Source organism: Saccopteryx bilineata, chromosome 6, assembly GCF_036850765.1.
Source record: "Saccopteryx bilineata isolate mSacBil1 chromosome 6, mSacBil1_pri_phased_curated, whole genome shotgun sequence".
NCBI classification, from domain to species: Eukaryota; Metazoa; Chordata; class Mammalia; order Chiroptera; family Emballonuridae; genus Saccopteryx; species Saccopteryx bilineata.
In genome coordinates, this window is record NC_089495.1 from 208,091,475 (window position 1) to 208,109,686 (window position 18,212).

General features: G+C 54.5%; 1 protein-coding gene across 2 annotated transcripts in view; it reads right to left on the bottom strand.

Annotated features, from left to right (window-relative positions):
* Positions 1-1,635: 1,635 nt before the first annotated feature.
* UBOX5 (U-box domain containing 5) overlaps positions 1,636-18,212 on the bottom strand; it is a 29,482-nt gene continuing 12,905 nt past the window's right edge. Inside the window, exons 2-5 of one of the 2 annotated variants that reach the window (XM_066237096.1) lie at positions 7,095-7,189; positions 4,840-5,974; positions 3,747-3,908; positions 1,636-2,281 (exon numbers count right to left, since the gene is read on the bottom strand). In XM_066237096.1, the coding sequence (XP_066093193.1) occupies positions 2,160-2,281; positions 3,747-3,908; positions 4,840-5,974; positions 7,095-7,148 (1,473 nt within the window). In that variant the 5' untranslated portion in view covers positions 7,149-7,189 and the 3' untranslated portion in view covers positions 1,636-2,159. Of the gene's footprint in view, positions 2,287-3,746; positions 3,909-4,839; positions 5,975-7,094; positions 7,190-18,212 lie in introns of both variants that reach the window. The other variant, XM_066237095.1, reaches the window with a different exon arrangement.

Below are 18,212 nucleotides of genomic sequence, written 5' to 3' on the forward strand. Positions count from 1 at the left end.
GGAGGACGCCTGGACGCAGGCAAAGCCGGCCTCCGGAGGCCGCGGTGCCCGGGCTCTCGGGGGGCCCGGGGTGGGCGCCCCGAACAGGCTTCCCGATGCGTGTGGTGCAGGAGAGGAAAGACAAGCATCCCACAGCACCCGTGTCCTGGCAGGGCTGTGCGGCCCTGGGCCCCAGTGAGGACTGAATGCCTCTGAGCCCGGCTGGCAGCATGAGAAATGTTTTCCCACTTTCTAGGGAGAGAAACAGCCCAGCTGTGCTTAGGGTGTTTATGGCAAGGGTGGTACCACCACTTCCTTCTGGGGGGCTCTTTAAAATGAGATGAGAAGGGACACATCTCCGAGAAGGTAGGTGTGGCCGCACTGGTCAGAGAACAGGAACTGCCCCCCTCCCCCGCCCTGTGGCTCCCGATTTCCCACCAGCGACATCCAGGGAGCAGGAGGCGGCAGCTCCATGCTGACCCCACCCTGGCGGCCTCCCTGGGGCGGGGGGAACAAGGCAGAACCCCCACAGACAGGGGCTCCCTGAGGCTGTCAACCTGCTGGTGTAAACTTGGCTGCGGCCCTGAGACCCTGAAGACAGGAGTCCCCCACCCAGCTTGTGCACGTGCGCGCGCGCACACACACACACACACACGTTCTGCTACAAATGCTGAGGCTCTCCCTGGAACACAAGCTCAGTAAGGCGGGTAAGGGGAGTGTGGGGCAGCCCAGACTCTGGAAGTCACGGGCACACGGAGCCCCATTAGCCAGGAGGAGCGCCCGCCAGCGCAGACCCTGAAGTCTCCTGTGAGGCGGCGTCCAGGGAGGAGCCACAGGGAGGCAGAGGGGAGGACGGGGCAGCTTTGGGACATACAGTTCTCCAGGAGCTTTTTAGAACACAGACTCCCAAACCCCAACTACAGATCTCTACGTTTCCGGGTCCGGACCCAAGGAGCTGGGTTTTTAATAAAATCCCGTGCCTGTGAGCAGAGCTTGAAAACCGGAGAGCAGGGCAGCCTGCCCCGAGCATGCCCCCAGGGGCGGGCAGCAGGGTGTGGGCGGGGGGCCCGGGCCCTGGCTGTCCACGGGGCCTGCGTGGCCTCTCAAGGGTATGGTATGAGACCGTCCGGGCCACGCCCTCCCAGACAGGCCCGTAGGTCAGGGAAAGCAGCGGTTTCTCACTGACGTTCCTCTAGCGACTAGAATCTATTCTACAGTGAACAATTGTAAGAATATATATTTTCCCTTGGAGACTCCATAAAACTAAGTTTTGACAGAAAAACAAAATGCAGCCTTACACACAAGCAGTTTTCCTGAAACGGGCCCTGGGCAGACAAGGCGCCATCCCCCAATAGAAGCTCAGTGAGCGGAGGAGCCCAGCTCCACAGAAGGTTCCCATACAGCCCCGCGGAGGGCGCCCACCCAGCCCGGGAGAGCCCCCACCCAGCCCCGCGGAGGGCGCCCACCCAGCCCGGGAGAGCCCCCACCCAGCCCCGCGGAGGGCGCCCACCCAGCCCGCGAGAGCCCCCAGCCCTCCCCGCCCAGGCTCCCTGCCGGGGCCCTCAGGGCAGCCCGACTGCTCTGCCTGGTGCCAGCCCCACGCTGTGTGGGCAGGTGGGCAGGGGCGTGAAGACAGAGGGGCCCTCAGGACAAGCGCACAGCAGACGTCAAGCTTTATTGCGGCTGGCACAGCCCGCCGGTGGGGGCCGAGTCACCTCCCACAGGCCCCCACAGCCCACTTTCGGGGACACCAGAGGCTGAGGCTCTGACCTGGAGCCGCCTCTACTGTGCTCCATGCACACCTGCCCTGCAGGACAGAGAGCTGGGGGCCCAGTGGGCGGGGTGGGGCAGTGCAGGGGGGCAGGGACCTGTCCCTCATCCCGCCCAGCCTGCAGTATGGCTTTGTGGTCCTATTGCCATGGGGGGGGGGAGTGGCAGGCGCCCCACCGGCCCTGGGGCACGGGGGAGGCAATGCAGGGAAAGCCCTTGGGAGGAGAGGCCCCTCCGCGCCTGGACCCGGCCAGACCGCAGGGACCGTGACCCGGCTCTGCTCCCCCAACAGCAGGTCCTCCTGTTTTTCCGGGCCGGCCTCAGGCGCTCAGCAGTGGACCCGCAGCACATCCTGGCTGGCAAAGGGCCGCTGGCAGGCGGGGCACGCGACGGGCAGGGGGCGCTGCTTCTCAGCCAGGCAGGGCCGGCACAGCAGGTGGCCGCAGGGCAGCTGGTACACGGGCTCCGTGTGGAAGTAGGGAGAGAAGGCTGTTTTGCAGGAGGCACACGTGGGGCCTAGGCCGCTCCCGGGCTGCTCTGGTGAACCAGGGAGGACAGAGCAGGGTCAGGAAGAGCTGCCCCCAGCCCGGGCTCCGTCCTGCAGGCAGGGCACAGCCTGGCGGGGGACGGGAAGCTGCCCCCCCCCAGCGGCCTGGCCGCGCCCTTCAGGCCCCCTCTGGCTGCTCTGGGGGCAGAGGTGCAGGGAGCCTGGAAGCTGGACGGCCTCCTCCCAGTCACCAAGTCTCGCTGCTCCCACAGGGGTGGCTCCTGAGGCCCCTGGGCAGCCCAGGGCCCTTCTGCCCAGCCCTCCAACAGGATGTCCTTTCCTGGGACAGGTGCTAAGGCCAGAGCCGGGCTCAGGCTCACGCCGACAGCCCTGGTGAACCACAGGGAAGGCGAGACCCGGCAAGGAACGGAAGAGCAGAGACGTCTGGTGCATCAGGGCTGGGCAGGTCACAGGGCAGGGAGGTCCCTGGAGGGCAGGGCTGACCTGGGCCCCCTTCCCTACCCAGCCGGCAACCCTTCCTGCCTGCTGGCTCCCGCTCCTGCCAGGCCTGCCAGGCCTGCCGCAAGGCCTCCCGAACGAGGCCGCCCGGGCTGCCCTGCCTCGGTGCCGACCGTGGCCACCCCCTCCCCCAGTCCCTGTGCAGGAGGCGCCAGGGACGGCCTCGCGGCAGAGCCCTGGGAGCGAGAAGGGGCCAGGCGGCACAGAAACAGGCTGGCGCCTTAGAGGAGGAAGGCAGAGGTGTGCCCTGGGCCAGCGAGTCAGGGAGGGCAGGGCTGCAGCGTGCAGGACCTCGCGGGCAGCGGGGGTTTGATTTGATTCCAAGTTCAATGGGATGCGAGGGAGGAGTTCCGAGTGGAGGAACATGACCTAGTTGACACTGAGGTCGGTCTGGCTCCTGTGAGGGGGGTGGGCTACGGCAAGGAGAGCGTGGCCGCCACGGGGGTCTGGGCAGGGCAGGGGGAGGGCGGCAGGGTGGAGGGCACCCTGCCATCGACTGTGGAGGAGGAGGAAGGAGACCTGATGAGCAGAACATCAGTGACAGGCCTGCCCACACGCTCGGCACCCTCAATGGTGTGGCGGGTGGGGGCGGGGCTTTGGAGCAGATCTGAACGAGAAAGTTCACTGCTAAGGAAGACAACATACACACCCTCAAACTTCACGCTCCCATAAAATCCCCCAGATGGGAAACAGGTGAGATCAGAAAAATAAACTGAAGAGGAGGAACAAAGAAGCCCTCAGGACAGGACACTTAGCTCCAGGTCTCACAGGGACGCCCAGGGCGGCCAGGCCTCAGCCCCAGTGACCACAGTGACCACAGAAACCTTTCTGTGAAGAGTCAGACTTCACGGGCTCCCCCGGCAGGAGGAGAGACCAGGTTCTCCCCTGGTTCCCGGGGCTGGAGCGCAGGAGCTGGGCACGAGGGTCCCCGAGCCCCAGGGGCCCAGCCTCGCATCCACCCGAGTGCTCCAAGGAGGGGGCCCCCCGTTACCCGAGCCGGTGCCAGCCCTCCAGGAAGCGCCGGTCCCTCTGGTGCCGAGCTGCGGGAGCTGGCCCCTGGTCAGCCGCGCCGTGAAGGAGGGCAGGGAGCCCAGGGTCGATGTCAAGGCAATCTCCAAGCTTTGTGACAGCTTCTGCTCATGGGACAGCGGACCTGTCGAGAGATGCCCAGGTGACAATATCCAGACAGGTGACAACATCCAGAGACAGGCTTGGTCAAGGCGAAGACCAGCTCACACAGTCCGCCGAGGACCACAGAGGGGCACTTGCAACTTCAAACAGACACAAGCGGGAAGACAGCTGTCCTCAGTGTCTACAGTGGAGCTGGGTGGCAGGCAGGGCCTGGGGACCTGGCCGTTGCTGCGGGTCCGCACTGCTTGGGGTTCCTGGGCTCTGCACGAGCTCCCCCTGGACAAGTGCTGGGCGGGCGGGGGCCACCTTGTGGCTCACCTGCGGAACTGCACCCTACTTTCTGAAGGCCTTCCTGCAGGCCATGGGCCCTGAGGGTGGACCCAACGTCCAGCCTTGTACCCCTGCTCCCTGCCCTGTCCCTCCCCAGCGGCCTGAGCTGCTCTTCCCACCTCCCTCCTTCTGGAGACCCCACTCTCAGCAGCGCCGCTGGCCTGCACTAGCCTGTGGACACAACACAGCTGCTCCGACCGAGCGCAACACGGGAGACCTCAGTCCGCCCACCCCACCCACCACCCGCTGCCCAGGAGGGTGGGCCGGGGGGCAGGGGCCCCACCCCACCCACTACCTGCTGTCCCAACGACCAGAGTACAGGCTCTGGCCGACAGCCAACAAGGATGTGAACCCTCCGGTGCTGCAGCTCAGCGAGGGAGGGAGCGTGGCGAGAATCCTGCCCCGTGGGTCCCGGTAACCGCAGCCCCACCAGCGGACAGCAGCCTCGGAAGACCCGGGGGCAGATGACCCAGCCCAGCAACCCCTGACCCCTGACTAGAGCAGCCACGAGGTGGCGACTGTGTGGAGCTTTATGTCGAGAGCCGGGTCATCTGAGCTGGCAGAGCACAGAACGGGCAGTGAGCCAGGCGTCCTCGGGAGGAGAGGGACGGCGGCACGGTTACCTGCTGAGCAGTCCATGCGCGCCAGGCCGGGCTGGCTGGCGGCCTTCAGTTTCTTAGCGGGGTGGGTGTGCTCGGAGGCAGCGGGCGAGGCCCGGAGGCTGGTGGCGGGGAAGCAGGGGGCCTGCGTGGCCTGCTCCGCCTTCCTCTTCCACGAGGGCAGGGCGATGGACGCGGGGGTCACGGCCAGGGCCGCCTGGGCTCTCCCCAGCGTGTGGCAGCCGGGGACGGCGTGCTGGAGCAGGAAGCGGTCGATCCGGGCCTTCAGGGACGGGTGAGGCAGGGGCTGGGCCTGCGGCGTGAAGGCCAGCCCCGTGAAGGGGTCGCTGGGCGCCCGGCCCCACGCCGCCTCGCTGCGGTTGCACTTCTCCAGCGTGCTCTGGTCGACGACCTTGCCCGAGGGCAGCAGCATGGGGCGCGGCATGATCTCCAGGGTGATGGGGTCCAGGAACTCCTCGGGCACGTCAGGCACGTCCGGGAGGACCTCGGCCGGCCCCTGCGGGCCCGCAGACTGGCCACCAGGGTCGCAGTCGCTCTCCATGGGCAGGGCCGGGGCCGGCGGAGCCAGGTCCTGAGGGAGGCTCTCCGAGGCGACCAGCAGGATGCTGTCTATTACCTCCAGGGAGCAGGTTCTGGCCGGCTGGCCCCACACCTCCAGCCGCCGGATGCAAGGGACCCCGCTGCCCGTCACGTGGGTGATACAGAGCTTGAGGTGGGCCACGTGGTTCAGCGAGAGTGGCCCTTTACTCCAGAGCTCCTGGGCCACGACAGCAGGGGAGGGCAGTGTGGCCTCCACCGGGGTGAAGGGCGGTCTGGCCCGGAAGCCCCTGTGGCTGAACACCACTCGACTCTGGGTTTTCAGGGAGACCTTGCCCACCAGGGTGAACTCCTTGTCCGGGACGGCCGGCTCGGCCGGGCTCGGGGCCGCTCTGCTGGACGTGTACACCTCCAGGCCAGCGACGCTGTGGCCTCCTGCAGCCGCGAGGTCGACGTTGACCCTACAGATCTCCACACTGAGGGGGAAGGAGACTGTCACATAGACCGGTGGCTTAATAAAGTACTCTGTCCTGAAACCACGGCTTCGCTTGGCGAGGTCCTCAGAGATGAGGTTTTCCACTTCGTAGCCATCAGCTGATATCTAGATGTAATGAGAGATGTGAGAGAGAGAAACAGTGTGTTAGATGATGAGATTGTAAGTGACTTCTTCCCCTTTGAACACCTGTAACAGCTGCTATAACCAACACCAGTGGAAACGTTGCGGTCTCCTTGTCCGAAGGAGTCAGCCTAACAATCTGAGAGCTGACCCAGTGTGCCGAGTGCAGGGACTCCACGCTGGGCTGGGGCTCCCTTCCTCCCGGCCCCGGGCCAGCGGGGGAGGACCCCCTCAACAAAGGGGAGGCAGCTTGATTCACAGGAGCTCGGATGACAAACAGAGCCACTCTTTCTGGCACTGGAAATGACAAGAACTAGGGGTGAGGGTGGGGGAGCATTTCTACCTTCACTATGACTCTGAGAGGAATTAAAATTTATCACTAGAGAGAAAAGGACAGTGCATGCGGCCTTCCACGAGACGAGCCACGGCTGACCTTGCAACGGGGCTGCCTGATTCCCGAGGGGCAGCCGGAGCCCCACTCACCCACCCACCAGCTGGAGTTGAGCACGAGGAGGGTGAGAGGGCACATTGAGCGAACTGGAGCCCCACTCACACACCCACCAGCTGGAGTTGAGCACGAGGAGGGTGAGAGGGCACATTGAGCGAACTGGAGCCCCACTCACACACCCACCAGCTGGAGTTGAGCACGAGGAGGGTGAGAGGGCACATTGAGCGAACTGGAGCCCCACTCACACACCCACCAGCTGGAGTTGAGCACGAGGAGGGTGAGAGGGCACATTGAGCGAACTGGAGCCCCACTCACACACCCACCAGCTGGAGTTCAGCACGAGGAGGGTGAGAGAGCACACTGAGCCAGAGCCCCACTCACACACCCACCAGCTGGAGTTGAGCACGAGGAGGGTGAGAGAGCACACTGAGCCAGAGCCCCACTCACACACCCACCAGCTGGAGTTCAGCACGAGGAGGGTGAGAGAGCACACTCAGCCGGAGCCCCACTCACATACCCACCAGCTGGAGTTCAGCACGAGGAGGGTGAGAGGGCACACTGAGCGCACTGGAGCTCGCTAAGCGAGCAGGAAGCGTGGGGAAACAGGAAGAGCAGAGATCACGAATTCACTTATGTCTGCAGGCCTGTGCTGTTTACCTTGTTGCAGCAGATTCTTGGTCTGAACTGTGGGAGGCAAAGGTTTATGACCATCTCTGCGGCTGTCAGGGTGGCTTCCGAGCATCAGAACCAGCCTTAAATAGAAAATACAACGTGGATTAGACAAGATAAAGTCAATTTGAAACTTCTGGGAATGGATTCTGAAGAGAAGGGAATCAGAGGGCGACGACGGAAACGTCCACACACACCGCTCGCGGCCTGCGTTCACGTTCTGTCTCGCGTGGCGGGCCGCGGGGAAAACTGCCAGTCACTGCAGCACGGTGCAGGGGGCCTCCAGTGCCGACTGAGCAGGACGGCCGAGGCGAGGGCCGGGGGCCCTGCGGGCAGCTCCCCACCGGAAGGGGAGGCCACAAGTGTTGGAGTTCAGAGAAAGAACAGGCCTGCTTACCCAGAGGGATCAGAGTGCAAAGGGTCACAGAAAACAATCCTAGAATTACTAAGCATCTTTGTTAGTTAACATTTGTCAATGCAGTTACATTTTCTTCTTAAAACAAAAACAAGAAAAGGGAATAACATTATTAAGAAATAAAAAAATCTGGCCCTGGCCGGTTGGCTCAGTGGTAGAGCGTTGGCCTGGCGTGCGGAAGTCCCGGGTTCGATTTCCGGCCAGGGCACACAGGAGAGGCGCCCATCTGCTTCTCCACCCCTCCCCTCTCCTTCCTCTCTGTTTCTCTCTTCCCCTCCTGCAGGCGAGGCTCCATTGGAGCAAAGATGGCCCGGGCGCTGGGGATGGCTCCATGGCCTCTGCCTCAGGCGCTAGAGTGGCTCTGGTCGCGACAGAGCGATGGGCAGAGCATCGCCCCCTGGTGGGCGTGCCGAGTGGATCCCGGTCCGGAGCATGCGGGAGTCTGACTGCCTCCCCGTTTCCAGCTTCAGAAAAATACAAAAATAAAAAAATAAAAAAAAATAAAAAATAAAAAAAACCTGCCTGGCCTGTGGTGGCGCAGTGGATACAAACGTCGACCTAGAACGCTGAGGCCGCTGGTTCGAAACCCTGGGATTGCCTGGCCAAGGAACATACGACAAGCAACCCATCAACAACTAAAGTGAAGCAGCTATGAGTTGATGCTTCTTGTTACCCCCCCTTCCCTCTGTAAAACCAATATATAAAATCTTAAAAAAAAAAAAATGAAATACAAAATCTTAGGGTTGGAAAGCACCTCAAAAGGACATCTAATCCAAACAGACATTTTAATGACCAATGTCATTAAAACAGAGAAGCAGTTAAAGGTGGTCAAACAGTACAAACTTCCCGTCACAAGAGACATAAGCTCTAAAGATACAATGTCTAACATGGAGACTACACCTCACAATTCTGTCCTCTGTATTTGAAAGCTGCTGAGAGAGTTGATCTGACAAGTTCTCACCACCAGAAAATAGTTATGTGAGCTGACGGATGTTAACTAACGTTTTACACAATCACTTTGTAATACACACACACACACCCACACACACATCAAATCACTATGTGGTACACCTTAAACTGTTACAATGTTGTATGGCAATTTCAGGGCAACAAAATTGGAAGAAAATAAAAAGATGACCCATGTCCAGCAGCCTCTGGTTCTCTCTGGAGAGACGCTGGGAAGCCAGTAGAAACATCTCCCCCGGTACCGCAGAGGACTGTGCCAACCCCACTCCTGTGCGCCCCGGCCACAACCATCACATGCTCCTCGGCCCGCCGCAAACGCTCTTTACCACACTGTCCACTGGTTCTGTGGCCCACCAGCAAGGAATTTAGTAAAAAACCCCAAAAAACAGCTCCACAGCCCTGACCATGTGGACTGGGGATTGTACCCGCAACCCTGCCACATTGGGATGACGCTCTAACCACCTGGGCTACTGGCCAGGGCCTTTAGGATAAAAAATCTTAAGTAGAGTTTTGTCTTAGTACAATTTTGACATTTTTTTTCTTAAGGGGTCCTACATGTTTCTTTTTACTTGCTTGCTACTTATAAATGGGGTCCTTTCACCCGTTAATTTTCCTCACCAGTTATCCTGTATAAATGGGGTCCTTTCGCCCGTTAATTTTCCTCACCAGTTATCCTGATTAAATGGGGTCCTTTCGCCTGTTAATTCTCCTCACCAGTTATCCTGTATAAACGGGGTCCTTTCGCCCGTTAATTCTCCTCACCAGTTATCCTGTATAAATGGGGTCCTTTCACCCCGTTAATTTTCCTCACCAGTTATCCTGTATAAATGGGGTCCTTTCGCCCGTTAATTTTCCTCACCAGTTATCCTGTATAAATGGGGTCCTTTTGCCCATTAATTCTCCTCACCAGTTATCCTGTATAAACGGGGTCCTTTCGCCCGTTAATTCTCCTCACCAGTTATCCTGTATAAATGGGGTCCTTTTAACCCTCATACACTGTTGGTGGGAATGTAAAGTAGTACAACCATTATGGAAGAAAGTATGGTGGTTCCTCAAAAAACTGAAAATAGAACTACCTTATGACCCAGCAATCCCTCTACTGGGTATATATCCCCAAAACTCAGAAACATTGATACGTAAAGACACATGCAGCCCCATGTTTATTGCAGCATTGTTCACAGTGGCCAGGACATGGAAACAACCAAAAAGCCCATCAATAGATGACTGGATAAAGAAGATGTGGCACATATACACTATGGAATACTACTCAGCCATAAGAAATGATGACATCGGAACATTTACAGCAAAATGGTGGGATCTTGATAACATGATACGAAGCGAAATAAGTAAATCAGAAAAAAACAGGAACTGTATTATTCCATACGTAGGTGGGACATAATAGTGAAACTAAGAGACATTGATAAGAGTGTGGTGGTTACGGGGGGGAGGGGGGAATGGGAGAGGGATAGGGGGTGGGAGGGGCACAAAGAAAACAAGATAGAAGGTGACAGAGGACAATCTGACTTTGGGTGGTGGGTATGCAACATAATTGAAAGACAAGATAACCTGGACTTGTTATCTTTGAATCTATGTATCCTGATTTATTGATGTCACCCCATTTAAAAAATAAAATTATAAAATAAAAAAAAAAAAAATAAAAAAAAATAAAAAAAAAAAAATGGGGTCCTTTCACCCCGTTAATTTTCCTCACCAGTTATCCTGTATAAACGGGGTCCTTTCGCCCGTTAATTTTCCTCACCAGTTATCCTGTATAAACGGGGTCCTTTTGCCCGTTAATTTTCCTCACCAGTTATCCTGTATAAACGGGGTCCTTTCGCCCGTTAATTCTCCTCACCAGTTATCCTGTATAAATGGGGTCCTTTCACCCCGTTAATTTTCCTCACCAGTTATCCTGTATAAATGGGGTCCTTTCGCCCGTTAATTTTCCTCACCAGTTATCCTGTATAAGGAAACTTCTCACTCTGGTGTCTTCATTTTGTGCTCAGTTGTCTCCTTGACGATGTTGATTTTAACAGATTTTAGTTTCGTGGGTTTTGTTTTCTTTTTGTTTGTTTGGGGTTTTTTTTTTGGAGGCTTCTACAGTCTCAATAATAATGAGCCTCTTTCTCAAAACGGTAACCCTTATCTGTCTCCCACCTTATTACATAGCTGCAACTTCCAGAATTACATGGAATGACAGCAGAGCTGCTCCGCTTGCTCCCGTTAGGAGACGCCTCTAGGGCCTCATCTTTGAACATAATGTTGATTGTATAGATTGAAGTTCTCTTTTTATGTTCACAAAGCATTCTAATTTTCATAGGGTTTTTTGGGGGAAAAAACCCTACACTTTGTATTCTGATTTTCTCTGCGTATTGACTCTTGTTATTTTCCTTCTCTAACAGACTGATGAGCTAGAACACATTTTTTTCTCATTTTAAAACTTACTTTTCTCCCTAGGATACTCTTCTATTTGACTGCGGCAGAGTTTGAGATAATACTGTGTACGTGGAATATTCACAAGCCCTTATGCTAAACACGTGAAGGACAGAGATCAAAACGGAACGGTCAGGCAGTGAGGCTACCCTGTAAGACACCACAATGACAGACACGTGACATCACGCATCTGTCAAATCCCAGAGCTGGACAGCAAAACAAATGAACCTTAATGTAACCTGTGGACTTCGGTTAACAACAATGCACCAACACTGGCTCATCAAGTGTTAACAAATGTACCGCAGCCTGACCAGGCAGTGACGCAGAGGACCCAGGTTCGAAACCCGAGGTCGCTGGCTTGAGCGTGGGATCATAGACATGACTCCGTGGTCGCTGGTTTGAGCAAGGGGTCACTCGCTCTGCTGTAGTCCCCCCCACTCCCAGTCAGGGCACATATGAGAAAGCAATCAATGAACAACTAAGGAGCTGCAACTAATAATTGATGCTTCTCATCTCTCTCCCTTCCTGTCTGTCCCTATGTGTCCCTCTCTCTGTCTCTGTTTCTGTCACAAAACAAACAAACAAACAAAAACATACCCTAGAAATGCAAGAAGTCAGTAACAGCAGCACCTGTGGGCAAGGGGAGGAGGCACATGGAACACCCTGCTCAGTTTTTCTGTAAAGCCAAAACCACTCTAAAAAAACAATACTAGTAGTAATGATAATAATAATACTAGTAGTAATAATAATAATAGTAGTAATAATAATAATACTAGTAGTAGTAATAATAATAGTAGTAATAATAATACTAGTAGTAGTAATAATAATAATACTAGTAGTAATAATAATAAAGAATGATGGGGGTGGGGGGGTGACTAAAAACAAATTAGGACTAGAGATCAAATTGAAACAGTGACTGTGCCCTTACGGGACAAGTGTGACAGAACCTTTTATTGTTTTTTGTGGGGTTTTTGTATTTTTCTGAAGTGAGAAGCAGGGAGGCAGAGAGATGGAGTCCCGCATGTGCCCGACCGGGATCCACCCGACATGCCCACCAGGGGGCGATGCTCTGCAGCAATCAGAGCCATTCTAGCAGCGCCTGAGGCAGAGGCCATGGAGCCATCCTCAGCGCCCAGGCCAACTTTGCTCCAATGGAGCCTCGGCTGCGGGAGGGGAAGAGAGAGACAGAGAGGAAGGAGAGGGGGAGGGGTGGAGAAGCAGATGGGCGTTTCTCCTGTGTGCCCTGGTCGTGAATCGAACCCGGGACTTCCACATGCCAGACCAACGCTCTATCGCTGAGCCAACTGGCCAGGGCCTGTGGCAGACCCTTTTAAAAACAACTTAGAAATGATGGCATCTGTTTCCCTGGGAGACAGTGATACCCAAACACTGTAGGTGCCCACAGGACAGCTTGCCATCGAGGTCTCTGCATGCTTTTATCACCTTTCTGGGTCCAACACCCCTGGATACTTTAAGGTCAGGTGCCTCCTGCCTGGTGCTTAGTCTGGCCCAGCTCACCACAAGAAAACGCAGACAAACAGCCTCACCCAGGAGGGCTGCCTCCTCCGTCCCGTCTGGGCCATGCCGAGTGCTACCTGAACTGTCCACAAGCACCGTCCAGGGGAGACTTCAGCCTCCTCTCCAAACCTGGCGTCTAAGTACAGGAAAGACTAGGTCTGAGTGTAAACTGGGGGAGGGCGGGAACCCAGATCACAGCACAGTGCCCTGCAGTTCAGAGAAGTGGCCCGGAGCCGGATAATACTGGCGTAAGACAGCAAGGTCACGACACGAGGTTCACCAGCAGATACGTCCATGTTCATTCCAGAAACTGTGTCTTCTCATTACAAGAATTTTCAGGTAAAAAGGTCAAGATCACAACATAGTAGATACACACCTACCACCTGGATTGCTTCTCATTTCAGTGTTAAGAGCAAAATTTATCTGATATAAACAAGAAAAACCACCAACCCCATTCCTTCTTCCTTCTTCCCAAGAAGCACCTGCAGCTGGTGCTCACTCAGAGCAGTCTAGGAATGTGTGTATCCATAAACAACACCGTGTTATACTTTTTTAAAGTACCTTAATGATAACACACCATGAGTATCATTTTGAAAGTTGCTTTTCTATTAACCACTAATATTTTAAGGTTTTCTGTGTTGAAATGTATAGTTTATTCATTTTCACTCCCTCATGGTCCTGTTCTCCAGTCTTTATATACGAATCAATAAAACATGTATCTTTTTTTGTTTGTTTGATTTTGTTTTGTTTTTTGTGGCTCTTGATGAAAAAATTTGAAAAAAAACACACTGGCCAAACGTATACCCAGAAGTCAGGGAAGAATTGCCCGTTGTACCACTTTGAACTGGGACAACGAGGACACATGGCTGACCTCACGGCAGTTCTGAAGAGTGACAAATGCTACACAGTCACGGTACAAGGGACACCCCGTGTTTGACTATCGGAGCCAAGGTACAAGAAAGAAGAGGAAGAAAGGGGAAGGGCACAGGGAGAGTCGAGGCCCAGAGCCGGACTGCGCTGAGTGTCCCTGCGCCCCGAGGAAGCCGGAGGGGAAGGAGGAAGCGGCACAGGCAGGTGAAACCCCACGGGGAGGGCCTTCTGAGTTATGCCCTGGGGCTCCAGACCCCTTCGCTGGTGGGCTGGGGGACTGTTTCTTCAGACCACAGATCGAGAATCATGAACTCAAATAACTGAGCCATCGTCAGCATTTAAAAAAGTTAGGAATAGAAAGGAGCCCTGGCCGGATGGGTCGGTGGGTTAGAGCTCTGTCCCCAAGTGCAGAGGCTGCGGGTTCGATCCCTGGTCAGGGCACATACAGGAGCAGATCAATGTTCCCGTTTCCTATCTCTCTCCCTTCCTCTCTCGCTAAAATCAAGACATAAACTTTTGGGAAAAAAACAAAAAGAACAGGAAATGTCAGAGTGTGGCACACAGGAGGATGACCAGTGTTTTGGGAGACTTGTTTCAGATATAGATAGAGAACTGCATGTTTCTTTCCCCACCCCACCCTTTCCTCCCTAGGTTTGGGTGTAAAAGGTATTTCTTACTGAGTTGTAGTAAAAAAAAAAGTTGAGGCCCTGGCCGGTTGGCTCAGTGGTAGAGCGTCAGCCTGGCGTGCAGAAGTCCCGGGTTCGATTCCCAGCCAGGGCACACAGGAGAGGCACCCATCTGCCTTTTCACCTCTCCCCCTCTCCTTCCTCTCTGCTCTCTCTTCCCCTCCTGCAGCGAGGCTCCATTGGAGCAAAGATGGCCCGGGCGCTGGGGATGGCTCCTTGGCCTCTGCCCTTGGCCTCTGCCCCAGGCGCTAGAGTGGCTCTGGTCAAGACGAAGCGACACCCCGGAGGGGCAGAGCATCGCCCCCTAGTGGGCAGAGCGTCGCCCCCTGGTGGGCGTGCCGGGTGGATCCCGGTAGGGCGCATGCGGGAGTCTGTCTGTCTCTCCCCATTTCCAGTTTCAGAAAAATACAAAAAAAAAAAAATGTTGAAAGCCACTGGTCGGAGAGAAGTCAGAGAAGGCTTATTATAACCAGTTTAAAAGAAAAAAAAAGACACAAACAAAAAGTCTGCCATTAACGCCCTGAATAAAAGCAGTGGTCCCCAACCACTCAGTGGCAGCTCACCCTTCAAAGGGTTTCTTTTTCCTTGAGTTGACGGGTCCCTGCCATCTTTCTTTGCACTACATGAGGGGCTATCTTTGCAAATGGCTTCCAGAAGACATCAAATGAGTATCAAAGTACAAACTACTTAGAAATAAACTAGCAGTCTCAGTTTTTCCCTTGACATATCCTTCCTTCAATTTTTTTCATGGAGGGAGGGGCATTCCTTAAGATGAGGAGAGGAGGAACATGGGGGGATTTAACACATCACCGAGTATCTCTCAAGGGTTTCAAAGCTACCTCACAAGAAATCTTTCATTTAAAAAAATTTGTAATTAACTTTTTAAGATCACTGTAGGTTCACAGTGTTCAGAAACCTCAACCAGCTTAACCTCCGTGGTAACACCATGCACAGCTACAGTGTAACATCACGACCAGGAAACAGACTCCGACCCAGTCCTTCCATCAGATTCCCTGTCGTGCAGGCACTCACTTGTGCCTGTGTACTTAGTTCTGTGCAACTTCACTCTGTGCACAGATCTGTCATCCCCACCACAGTGAAGATACAGGACAGCCCCTCACCTGCACTGCCCTTGAAGGAGCATTTTATAAACCCAACTACTCTGACTTGCAGGAGTCCTGAAGTCCTAAGCCTCTCTACTGAACACTTCTGGTAATTCCACAACCCAGCCTGGAAGAAGCAATCCTGAGTAACACACTTATTCGTGCTGCACCTGTCGCTTAAATGATAAATACGGCTATGTAGAAAAATGCAAAGGCACACGCAAAGAAAAAGAGCACAGAGCAGAAGAGTCAGGATCACACGCCTGTCAGAACTCTGTATTAGGAACAGGTGCCCTCGAAGAGCTGTGGACAAGCAGGAACTTAAAATACGCAATGTATTCCAGTCGTGGGGTGAGTTGCTTTTTCCCTGCCCGACGTTTCAAGTCGATGTAAGTAGTGACACCCTGAGGACTCCCGAGGCCTCAGGGTGACGTGGGAAAGGGACAGGGTCTGGGTGCATGCCCACAGCACTGCCTGCGGCCGACAGCCCGACAGGACGGGACAGCCCCTTCTCCCTGCCCCCTGCACTCGGGCGGAGAGAGGGGAAGGCTGAGAAGGGAAGGGTTGAGAAGAGACTGAAGGTGGGGTCCCCACCCCTGAGGTCCACGCAGGATGGAGGTATTCTGGAATGTGGGGCTCTCAGGGCCGAAGCTGGGAGCGCCCCGGGCAAACCAGGCCAGGCTGGGCCCCCCAACTGGAAGGCTGCTGTCTGTGCTGCTTTGGAACCTGAAGCAGCCAGGCAATCGCTTTCGTTGTTGAAGACACGGGGGGGGGGGGGGGGGGAGCGTGGAAGAAGAAGAATTTAGACAAGAATAAGGTGACCGTGACCCTTTCTCGGCCCCCGAGCAGCTGTCTTCCTTCGGCTACAAAGCTGCCGCCGGGCTGAGTTACACAACCTGATCCTGAGCCTCACGGAACTGTGAGGGAAAGGAATTCTGGCAGTCACACGTATTTTAAAGACTAGGCTCAAACAGGTTACAGAGGAAAAGAAAAAAGAAGAAAAGATTACCTGTCAAACAAGAGAAAAGCATTTAACCTCAAGGAGTGGGTGGAATACCAATGCACTGAGCAATTTCATAAATTGGGCCCTTCAGCTTTTAAGGAAGTACAATACTTCTTACAATTTCTATACTGAGTTACTTGCCCATCCATGAAAAAAAGTCTGACTTACGTGCATTCTTCTTAGAGCTGGTTAGAAGGAAAGACGGCTGTCCCAGCCTGTCCCACCCAGTCCTCGCCAGGAAGAGGGGCACAGAGACCAGGACATAGGCGAGGGCCCCGGAGAAGCTGCAACCCTACACACTCGGAGCCAACTCACTCTCCAAGGTCCTAGCATGCGCAAGGCACCTGGCTGGGCACAAGTAGACACATTTTAAAAACTCACAGGCTCAAAGCAGGGCACAGATGGGTCCAGTTTTTTAAGAGACCCATGAACTCAAAATGAGGGCATGGACAGAGTCTAATACCATTTACTCAGAGCCTAGATAGCCTGTCAGCAAAACCCTAGGGCACCCAGGTGAGGCAGGCAGGCTCTCCACATACAACCCTGACCTCACTCCGCCCCTGCCCTCGGGCCTTCTTCCCTCTGTTCTTGCCCCTTTCCTGAATCCTCAAGTCATCTCTGAGTACTGGACCCTTTCTTTCCTCAACGTAGAAACATTCAAGTCTCTTCTGCCCTCAACAGCCCAGCCAAAAAACCCTGCCTTGAAGGCCCTGGACGGTTGGCTCAGTGGTAGAGCGTCGGCCCAGCATGTGGAAGTCCCGGGTTTGATTCCCGGCCAGGGTGCACAGGAGAAACGCCCATCTGCTTCTCCATCCCTCCCCCTCTCCTTCCTCTCTCTCTCTCTCTCTCCCCCTCTCGCAGCCAAGGCTCCATTGGAGCAAAGTTGGCCCGGGCACTGGGGATGGCTCTGTGGCCTCTGCCTCAGGCGCTAGAATGGCTCTGGTTGCAACAGTGACGCCCCAGATGGACAGAGCATCACCCCCTTGGTGGGCATGCCGGGTGGATCCCGGTCAGGCGCATGTGGGAGTCTGTCTGACTGCCTCCCCGTTTCCAACTTCAGAAAAATACAAAAAAAAAAACAAAAACCCAAAAAACAAAACAAAAAACCTGCCTTGGTACTGTGCCTTTTTTACGGTTGCCCACTTAGCAAATAAAAATTTTAAATGTCGATTCCTGGCCAGGGCACACAGGAGAAGCGCCCATTTGCTTCTCCACCCCTCCGCCGCGCTTTCCTTCTCTGTCTCTCTCTTCCCCTCCCGCAGCCAAGGCTCCATTGGAGCAAAGATGGCCCGGGCACTGGGGATGGCTCTGTGGCCTCTGCCCCAGGCGCTAGAGTGGCTCTGGTCGCAGCATGGCGACGCCCAGGATGGGCAGAGCATCGCCCCCTGGTGGGCAGAGCTTCGCCCCTGGTGGGCGTGATGGGTGGATCCCAGTCGGGCGCATGCGGGAGTCTGTCTGACTGTCTCTCCCTGTTTCCAGCTTCAGAAAAATGAAAAAAAAAAAAAATTTTTAAATGCTCATGATAAACAACAGATTTTCCCCATTACTATTAGAATGTCCCATGTGTTATTTGGGAAACAGACTAAACAAATTATTTATTGCACATTCAGTAAACTAGGAATAGAAAGGAACTTCCTCAACACAACGAGGGGCGTTGAGGAAAAACCCACAGCTAATAACGCAATGGTGAGAAGCTGAAGGAACGCCCGCTAAGATCAGGAACAAGATGAGGACACGCCCTCTCACCACGTCTATTCCATCCCGTACTGGAAAGTCTAGCCAGCACTCAGGCAAGAAAAATAAATAAAGAGGATACCCAAAGGAAACAGAAGTAAAACTATCTCTATCCACAAACCACATGATCCTATACAGAGAAAATCCTAAAGAATTCACATGCATACATACAAATAAACTACGAGAGTTGATAAAAGAGTTAGGTAAAAGTACAGGGTAAATCTGTGGCATTCCTACACATTAACAAGGAGAAGTTTGTAAAGGAAATTAAGATAATTCCCATTACAATAGCATCACAAAGAATAAAATAGGAATAAATTTAACTGAGGAGGTATAAGACTTGTACATTGAAAACTACAGAATGTTAACAGAAGAAAT